We start from the raw sequence: 10538 nt of genomic DNA on the forward strand, positions 1-10538 counted from the left end.
CATCAATGACACGATAGCTTACTTGCTCTGCTATTTCCTCGAACAATTTTGGTCTAGAATCGAAGTACTACATGTCTGCCATCTAGTGGTAGGGAATACAAATGAGATACTACACCATATTAGGAACTACAGTCTGTTTAATGAAGTATAACGTCTTGTCGCAATTTTGCGACTTTGGCGCTTAGAGGGTTAACACCAATTGAGTTTAGAATGTCTATAAATGCTGATCCCAACGAATCTCTTTCATTATCAACATGGATATTAAAATCACCGACGATTAGGACTTTATCTGCAGTCAGTACTAACTCCGATAGAAGATCAGAAAATTCTTTAATAAAGTCTGTAAGGTGCCCTGGTGGCCTGTATACAGTAGCCAGTACAAACATCACAGGGGATTTATCATTAACACTTGTTTCTTTGGATAACGTTATATGAAGCACCATTACTTCGAACGAATTATACTTGAAACCCGACCTCTGAGAGATACTGAAAATATTTCTATAAATTGTAGCAACACCTCCCCCTTTACCTTTTGGACGCGGTTCATGTTTGTAACAGTAATCTTGGGGTGTAGACTTGTTTAAAGTAATGTAATCATCTTGTTTTAGCCAGGTTTCTGTCAGACAAAGCACATCTAGTTTATGGTCAGTGAACATATCATTTACAAAAAGTGCTTTTGAAGAAAGGGATCTAATATTCATTAAGCCAAGCTTTATCATGTGTTTATCTGTATTATATCGTTTTTTTATTTGTTGAACATCAATTAAATTGTTACTATTACTTTGGTTTGGATGTTTTCTGTATTTTCTAGTTCGGGGAACAGACACAGTCTCTATAGAGTGATATCTAGGTGAAAGAGTCTCTATGTGCTGAGAGTTAACTGACTTTGGCGACGTGAGGCGGCTAGCAGACGATCGGTTTAGCCAGTCTGTCTGCTTCCTGACCTGGGCTCCAGTTAGTCAAGTACAAACTCTAAGACTATGTGCCATATTTCTAGAGAGAAGAGTGGCACCACCCCAGGAGGGATGAACACCATCTCTTTTCAACAGGTCAGGTCTGCCCCAAAAATTCTTCCAATTGTCTATAAAGCCTATGTTATTTTGCGGGCACTACTTAGACATCCAGCCATTAAGTGACGACAGTCTGCTATGAATCTCATCACCCGGTAAGCAGGAGCGGACCAGAGCATATTACAGTGTCTGACATCGTACTTGCAAGTTCACACACCTCTTTAACATTATTTTTGGTGATCTCCGACTGGCAAGTCGAACATCATTTGCGCCGACGTGGATAACAATCTTACTGAATTTACGTTTAGCATTAGTCAGCACTTCTAAATTTGCCAAGATGTCAGGCGCTCTGGCTCCTGGTAAACAATGGACTATGGTGGCTGGTGTCTCTATTTTCACGTTCCGCATAATAGAATCGCCAATAACTAGAGCACTTTCATCAGTTTCTCAGTGGGTGCGTCACCGAGTGGGAGAACCTGTTTGATGTTCTGATCGAACGGAAGAGTGGTGTTTTGACCCGCGACTATGCCGCCTCACTGTCACCCAGTTGCCCTGCTGCACGGGCTCAACCGAAACCGAACAATGTACAGGACTCCCTGAACTAGTCGCATCCAAAGCAGTATCTACAGCCCTCACATTCTTACTGTCCTCAACTAAAGTTTGGATGCGTGTCTCTAGTTCTAAAACCTTCTCTGTCAGCCTAACTATTTCCCTGCATTTATCACATGTGAATCCCTCGCTGCTGACAGAGACAGATAAACTATACATGTGGCAGACAGTGCAAACAACAATAGCAGGAGAAGAAGCCATTACTCACCGTGATTGATGAATGATACCAACTTAACTTACCACTTACCACTGTTGTTTGATGAGCTCGTGAAAAACGGAGCTAAATTTTATTTAAAAAATAAAATAATAATAGGCGCGAATAGAAATGCAAATGGAACCGCGAGTGACAAGCTAACGGGCTAACAAGCTGCACTCGCAGTTTTTAAAGGCGAACGATCAAATTAGTTAGATTAGTTTGAAAGATAACACCAGAAATATGGTGGGAATTAAGTTATATATTATCACTTTAGACAAAAGGGATTGAAGTTAAGGTAGAGATTCAATAAAAAGCGAAGGTACACGGAGCTACAAACACAAACCTCTCAGCAGCACAACAGACTGAAGCAATCGAACTCAGACATAATACATTTTGAGCAACATGACATTAGTAACTGATAATGTAGGAAAACGCAGACAAATGTACATAATCGATTGCATGAATGTAGCAACTGCAACTTGTTCAAAAGAATGAGAAACTGCTCTTATGATGTGCACAAGTGACTAGATGATGTGGAGGTTGAACAAGTAGTTTTGAGAATTTCATTTCTGATCTAAGAAATGCACCAAAAAAACTGCGAAAAACTGTAATAATGTATTAGTAAATGTTCAAATTAACATTAATAAATGCTGCAGAAGTATTGTTCATTCTTATTTCATGTTAACTACACTAGTTAATTAATGTTACGAACCTTATTGTGAAGTGTTACCATTTATATAAATGTATCTGTATACAATAAAGCCACAATACCAACAATAGGAAGTTTCTGGCCGAGTGCAAAAATGTATTTCGCCTATGTCACAATATGAGGTACAGTAAATCCGGCCCTGTACATGATAGTGATTTTTGTTGCCAAATTGGTTTGGAACAGTTGTTGAATAAACAATTAAACTGAACTATTATGCCTGTCTATCTGCTTGACTGACAGTTTTATTGATCACCGAGAGAGCATCGAATTGGTATGATTTTGGTTCAATATGAAAAAGTTTTTTTTTTTTTTAAATAGCTAAGATGTAGTAAACTACTTTTGCCATTTTGTTGTAGCTTAGCTTGCTACATTTCTCAGGGCTGTAGCTTTAGTGTAGTGAAGCTTCATTTAATGAGGAGTGTTAGTTTAGCTCACTACATTTTCCAAGTAGCTTGCCCAACACTGTGGATTAACAGTACAGTGCATACTTTTTGTCAGGGTGGTAAAGGAAGAGGAATCAGTTGCGGGGATAACAGAAATTTATTGCGTTTCAAACACAAAACCGGAACTCAGGAACTAGTCACTGTCTGAGAGGGTAACCAGGAGAGATTCCAGCCAGGTCCGTGGGAGAGAAAGACAGCTCAGCAGGAGGCATCTAGGAAAGGGTTTTCTGAGTGATAGGCAGAGAGCAACAGTCCAAGAGCTACGAGACCGATCAGCTCTCCAATGAACAACAGGGCACAGGGAATGGTGAGGGTGGGTGAGTGGTTCCAGGAGGGAGAAGGCAGAAGCCTAGCTGACTTAATAGGGATCTCCTGGGGCAGGTGGGCGAGACTGAAGTAGCTTAGCAGCTGGAGGGATGAACTAGAAAGGCCAGGAAGCAGGCAGAGCTGGGCCGCAAGGGATAGGAAGGAGGCAGGCAGTAGGGAGTCCAGCAGCCAGAGCCAAAGAGGGAGCTGGGGAGCAAATGGGGAAAAACAAAAACAAAAGAAAAACTAAACTAACAGGCAGGAGCTCAAAAAACAAGGAACTAGATAGCTCAGACCTCTAATCAAAAGAAAACCCTAAGTCAAAAGTATAAAATAAAAGCAAAGGAAACTAAGCAAGACTGGGCTTGATAACAATTAACAGAGACAAGAGCCAGGTTAACTCAACGGAGCATAGATTCGATCTGGCACAGGACAGAAAACAAGAGGGGAATATAAAGGGTGACTAACGATTAAAAACAGGTGTAAACCCTAACAAGATAATAAGGTAACAAGAGGGGCGGGGCAACAATAGACAATAGAGCACATGGCAAACACAAATACCATCTGACAGCCATGTGCTCCAGACAAACCAGGACACAACAAAAACAAACCCAGATCAGACCGGGCGCCTTGACAGTACCCCCACCTCCAGGAGCGACCCCGGCGCCCATGAACAGAGGAGGCCTGTTGACGGTGGAAATCCTCGATCAAGGAGTGGTCCAAGATATCCCGAGACGGCACCCAACACCTCTCCTCAGGACTGCACCCTTCCCAGTCCACAAGGTACTGGTATCCCTACCATGCCTTCTGGCGTCCAACAGCCTCCTAACAGAAAACACAGGGGAACCGTCCATGAGACGGGGAGGGGGGGGAAGGAGCAGACACACCAGGGTTCAAAGGGGAAGAAATGACAGGCTTGACACGAGACACATGAAAGACAGGGTGGACACGAGCAAAGACAGATGGGAGCCTGAGCCGCACCGCCGCCGGACTTAAGACTTTGGTAATGCGGTATGGCCCTAAGAACCTGGGTGCCAGCTTGCGTGCTGGCACCTTAAGGGGCAGGTCCTTAGTGGGAAGCCATACCCTCTGCCCACAAACATACTTGGGTGCAGGAGTCCGACGACGATCAGCTGCCACCTTGGCACGTCTCCCCGCCAGAATGAGCGCCTTCCTGGCTCTATCCCATGTGCGTCTGCACCTCTGGACAAAGGCCTGGGCAGAGGGGACTGCGGCATCAGGTTCCTGTGAAGCAAACAGAGGAGGCTGATAACCAATAGAACTATGAAAAGGGGACATACCAGTGGCCGCCACAGGAAGTGTATTATGGGCATACTCTGCCCAGGTGAGCTGCTGGCTCCAGGAGGCGGGATTGTGTGATGCCAGACAGCGGAGCATCCGCCCAAATCCTGGTTGGCTCGCCGGACTGCCCATTGGTCTGTGGATGAAATCCTGACGACAGACTCGAAGAAGCATCCGATCAGACGACAGAACTCCTTCCAAAAATGGGAAATGAACTGGGGCCCCCTGTCAGACACCACATCTTTTGGAAGACCATGAATCCTGAAGACGTGATCGACTACCATCAGAGCAGTTTCCTTAGCAGAGGGCAATTTAGGTAGGCGAATAAAGTGAGCTGCCTTAGAAAAGCGGTCCACAACTGTCAAAATCACGGTATTGCCCCTGGAAGAGGGGAGGCCAGTGACAAAGTCCAGGGCAATATGGGACCAAGGGCGGGTGGGGATCGGCAAAGGCCGCAGCAGACCAATGGGAGGCTTGTTAGAAGTCTTGTTCTGGGCGCAAACCGAGCAAGCAGCCACAAACTGTCTGACATCATGGGGCAGTGAAGGCCACCAAAAGCGCTGGCGGGCAGAAGCCAACGTCCTCCGCACCCCTGGATGGCAGACCAGCCTAGAAGAATGACTCCACTCAAGGACTGATGGACGCAATGGACCTGGAACAAACAACAGACCAGTAGGGCAGCCTCTCGGAACTTCCACCCCCCGCAAGGCCTCCCTGACCCGCCTCTCAATACCCCAGGAAACGGCCGCCACCACGACACCCCGGGGCAAAATGGTGTCGGGCGGCGCCCGCTCCCCGGACTGGCAAAGAGACGAGACAGAGCATCCGGCTTGATATTCTTGGACCCAGGCCTATACGAGAGGGTGAAACGGAACCGATCAAAGAAGAGAGCCCACCTGGCCTGCCGAGAGTTCAGCCTCTTGGCCGAACGGATATATTCAAGGTTCTTATGATCCGTCCAGACCAAGAAGGGCTCCGCCGCCCCCTCCAGCCAGTGTCGCCACTCACCCAGTGCCAGCCTAACCGCAAGCAGCTCACGGTTACCGACATCATAGTTCCGTTCTGCCGGGCTCAGGCGGTGCGAGAAGTATGCACATGGGTGCACCTTCCCATCAAGGGGGGGGAAATCGCTGAGAGAGGACCGCCCCAACCCCGACCTCAGAAGCATCAACCTCCACAATAAACTGCAGACCAGGGTCTGGAACAGACAAGACAGGTGTAGACGTGAAACATGATTTAAGTTTCGTAAAAGCCCCCTGTGCCTGCTCCGTCCACCTGAAAGGAACACAAGTGGAGGTTAGAGCAGTTAAAGGAGCAGCAGTTTGACTGTAGTTCCGGATGAAGCACCTATAAAAATTGGCGAATCCCAGAAACCGCTGCAATGCTCTACGAGAGTCGGGGACTGGCCACTCAGAGACGGCCCTTACCTTAGCAGGATCTACCTTAACCCCCTCCGCCGAGATTATCTGTCCCAGGAACGGAACTGAGTCTGCGTGGAATATGCACTTCTCCGCCTTGACATACAGCTGGTTCTCAAGTAACCTCTGCAGCACCTGACGGACATGCTGAGTGTGTACCTGCAATGACGAAGAAAAAATTAGAATGTCATCAAGGTACACAAAGACAAATCGATTGATCATGTCTCTAAGCACATCGTTAATCAGGGCCTGGAAGACAGCTGGGGCATTAGTAAGCCCAAAGGGCATCACCCGATATTCAAAGTGCCCCGTAGGGGTGTTAAAAGCTGTCTTCCACTCATCCCCTTCCCTTATCCGAACCAAGTGGTAGGCATTGCGGAGGTCCAACTTTGTGAAGATACATGCTCCCTGCAGCAGCTCGGGAGCTGAGGACATCAATGGCAGGGGGTACCGATTCTTTACAGTGATGTCATTCAGCCCACGATAATCGATGCAGGGGCGCAAGGAACCATCCTTCTTCTCCACAAAGAAGAACCCCGCTCCTGCAGGAGAAGAGGAAGAACGGATGAGGCCAGCTGCCAATGACTCCTGGATATACTTATCCATAGCCTCTCTCTCCGGCGCTGAGAGAGAGTAAAGGCGACCACGAGGCGGAGAAGTGCCTGGGAGAAGGTCGATGGCACAGTCATAGGGTCTGTGAGGAGGGAGAGATGCCGCCCGAGACTTGCTAAAGACCCTTCGAAGATCGAGATACTCAGCAGGAACACCGGTCAGGATACACATAGAACAAGAAATGCCAGCAGACGAGGCGACACCTAGGCAAAACTTAAGACAAAATGAGCTCCATGCCAACACAGAATTCTCAGCCCAACCAATGTGAGGGCTGTGTTTAACCAACCACGGGTGCCCCAGCACAATAGGTGTGCTGGGAGACTCGAGGAGATAAAACGCAATCTCCTCACAATGATTGCCGGAAACTGTTAAACTTACTGGGGAAGTGATGTGAGTAACTTGGGTGAGGATAGTGCCGTTGAGAGCCCTGGCAAGGAGTTTCTTCTTGAGAGGGGTGGTGGGAATGCCCCACCGAGCCACCAGGGTAGCATCAATGAAATTACCCTCAGCCCCAGAATCCACCAGGGCTGAGCATGGTCTAGAAAAAGGCCCCCACTTGACAATGGCAGGCAGCTGGGTACGAAATACAGGGGAATCGGATACAGGGGTGACGCTCACCAATACTCCCCTATCTACTGGCGAGCTCTGGCTTTTAAAGGACATGCTGCAGCAAAATGTCCAGATTTTCCACAGTAGAAACAAAGTCGTTGGTTGAGGCGTCGCTGCTTCTCCTCCGCTGCCAGACGGGTACGCCCCACCTGCATAGGCTCCACTTCAGGAAGTGGCTCGGGGTGAACAGTAGCAGCTTCGGCCACAGGACGAGGGATTGGCCAAGAAGGGTGAGTCATGACCCGTTGACGGTGTAGATTGATGCGTGTCTCGACGCGAAGCGCCAAATCCACCAGGTCATCAAATGAAGCCGGCAGGTCATGGATAGCAATCTCGTCCTGAATCTCAGGATTGAGCCCCTCTCTGAAAACATCCCACAAAGCTGCTTCATTCCAACCACAAAGCACTGCCAATGTCCGGAACTGAATGGAAAAGTCAGTGACTGACGACTCGCCCTGCCTCAGTCTCACTAGCTGACTGGCTGCCTCCTTGCCAGCGACTGATCGATCAAACACCTTGATCATCTCCTGACGGAACAGCTCAAATGTGGCACAGTAAGGCGCTTGCTTTTCCCAGACTGTAGTTCCCCACTCTCGGGCCCTCCCAGTGAGTAGGGTAATAACAAAAGCCACCTTTGCTGCTTCGAAGCAAAGGTTGTGGGCTGCAGGGTAAACGTGATGGCACACTGGGACAGGAACGGGCGACAAGCCCTAGGATCCCCATCATAAAGCGGCGGAGTAGGCACTCTAGGTTCTGGAGCTGCCCGGGCATGAACAGGAGCTGAAGCAGAGGCAGTGGCTGCAGTGCGAAGGCTGTCCTGGTCCCTCATCAACTCCCTGACTTGATTAGTGAGTTCAACAACTTGAGAGGACATGACCTCAATGTCTCTGGTAGTTTCTGTGAGTCGTGTGGCATGTTGACCCAGCAGCACCCCCTGCTGGAGGACAGCTGTCCGGATCTGGTCAGACCCCGCTGATTCCATGCTGGCCAGATCGAACTGTCAGGGTGGTAAAGGAAGAGGAATCAGTTGCGGGGATAACAGAAATTTATTGAGTTTCAAACACAAAACAGGAACTCAGGAACTAGTCACTGTCTGAGAGGGTAACCAGGAGAGATTCCAGCCAGGTCCGTGGGAGAGAAAGACAGCTCAGCAGGAGGCATCTAGGAAAGGGTTTTCTGAGTGATAGGCAGAGAGCAACAGTCCAAGATCTACGAGACCGATCAGCTCTCCAATGAACAACAGGGCACAGGGAATGGTGAGGGTGGGTGAGTGGTTCCAGGAGGGAGAAGGCAGAAGCCTAGCTGACTTAATAGGGATCTCCTGGGGCAGGTGGGCGAGACTGAAGTAGCTTAGCAGCTGGAGGGATGAACTAGAAAGGCCAGGAAGCAGGCAGAGCTGGGCCGCAAGAGATAGGAAGGAGGCAGGCAGTAGGGAGTCCAGCAGCCAGAGCCAAAGAGGGAGCTGGGGAGCAAATGGGGAAAAACAAAAGAAAAACTAAACTAACAGGCAGGAGCTCAAAAAACAAGGAACTAGATAGCTCAGACCTCTAATCAAAAGAAAAACCCTAAGTCAAAAGTATGAAATAAAAGCAAAGGAAACTAAGCAAGACTGGGCTTGATAACAATTAACAGCGACAAGAGCCAGGTTAACTCAACGGAGCATAGATTCGATCTGGCACAGGACAGAAAACAACAGGGGAATATAAAGGGTGACTAACGATTAAAAACAGGTGTAAACCCTAACAAGATAATAAGGTAACAAGAGGGGCGGGGCAACAATAGACAATAGAGCACATGGCAAACACAAATACCATCTGACAGCCATGTGCTCCAGACAAACCAGGACACAACAAAAACAAACCCAGATCAGACCGGCGCCCTGACACTTTTAGGTTAAATTAATTCGCTTATTTCAATTCATCCATTAACAAATTGCCAGCAAAACATTTACAAAACTATAAAAATCACTCAACTACACATAATCTGTGATTAAAATCCCAAACTTTCATAAATAAGAGCTCAAATCTATAGCTAGCTTACCTCTTACAGTTAGCCTCTATAGTTAGCTCACGGTTGTGATGCTAACGGACTTTTTCCGATGACACTGAACCATTTCTGTAAAGTAAATATTCAACAGCAGCGTGTCAATTACATGTAAGAAAGTGTCAGGAACAGTTGTATGTATTATGTGTGTAATTATAGGGACTAAACTTACCTGAAAGCAGTAAAAACAACAGTGAGAGACAGAGTTTTTTTGCTACTTGTCAGCTGAGTTGCTGCCCCGTTTCCATGGAAACTCCCTCCACTCCAGTATAAATGTGCCTCGAATGTTCAACGTGCGCGCCCATCAAACACATGAAAGTTATGCAGCGTTTACATAAATAGAATAGCCTAAATTGAATGAGAATATAGGATCTATAATATAATATAATATAATATAATAATAGCTTTAAAAATGGTAAACGTAGTGTAGAAACAAAATGCATTGCAAAAACACATTGATTAAAAATCATGAGGCATGAATATAATTTCAGAAATAGCCTATGTAAACACACATACGCAACATATGTATTTTTAAAATATATTTTCGAAATATATTTCAATATATTTGTCAGACTGTGTCTCTACGTCTTGTGTTTCCCCTCCTCTCGTGGCCTTATTTGGAGTTCCTGTTCCTGTCCTTGTTTGTCTTGTTCATCAGTTAATGAGTCCCCAGCCCTGTGTTATTAATTATCTAGTCTCCCCAGTGTTCTTAAGCCCTGTGTTTCCTTGTCTCAGTGTTCGGTCTTATGTTGTCAGTGAATTGTCTCGCTGTAGATGTCATAGTTGAGTGAATCGTCATTGTAAAGTTGTAAATAGTCATTAAAGTCCTTTGTTCCTTGTCTCCGCATCTCCTCGTGTCCTTGGCTTCAATATATTACCTTTCCGTATGGGAGGGCTCAACAATAAGGACTACCCGATGGCCCAGGGCCAGCGTGAAGGAAGCATGGGACAGTAGACGGATTTTTCACTTTCCCGATCGGGCCACTGCAGTGTCGTCACTAAATTTTATCATTTGCACGCGTTTTTAAGCCTTGTTAATTTATAAATTCAATTGATTAAAAAGCATTTGGGCACAAAAGACAACTCCTTTCAGTACTTGCACGCTCACCGCGCTGTGTTCTGTTGTGTGAACAGCGCGCGCACAGACAGCCGTGTCTCTTGACCTGAACGGGCAAATACATGCAAAAGTATGTCAAAATATCCCCCTTGGAAAGTAACTTTAACAATGATTAATCTACAGTATATTGAATTTATACACCGGAGTACAGATGCACTGATCGA

At 46.8% G+C, this 10538-nt stretch overlaps 1 protein-coding gene across 1 annotated transcript; it reads right to left on the reverse strand.

The window, feature by feature from the left end:
• Positions 1-4847: 4847 nt before the first annotated feature.
• On the reverse strand, positions 4848-5743 carry LOC131524077 (uncharacterized). The gene has a single exon (XM_058750818.1). The coding sequence runs from the start codon at positions 5741-5743 to the stop codon at positions 4943-4945; it is 801 nt and encodes a 266-aa protein (XP_058606801.1). The 3' UTR covers positions 4848-4942.
• Between the last annotated feature and the right edge of the window lie 4795 nt (positions 5744-10538).

Source organism: Onychostoma macrolepis, chromosome 18, assembly GCF_012432095.1.
Source record: "Onychostoma macrolepis isolate SWU-2019 chromosome 18, ASM1243209v1, whole genome shotgun sequence".
NCBI classification, from domain to species: domain Eukaryota; kingdom Metazoa; phylum Chordata; class Actinopteri; order Cypriniformes; family Cyprinidae; genus Onychostoma; species Onychostoma macrolepis.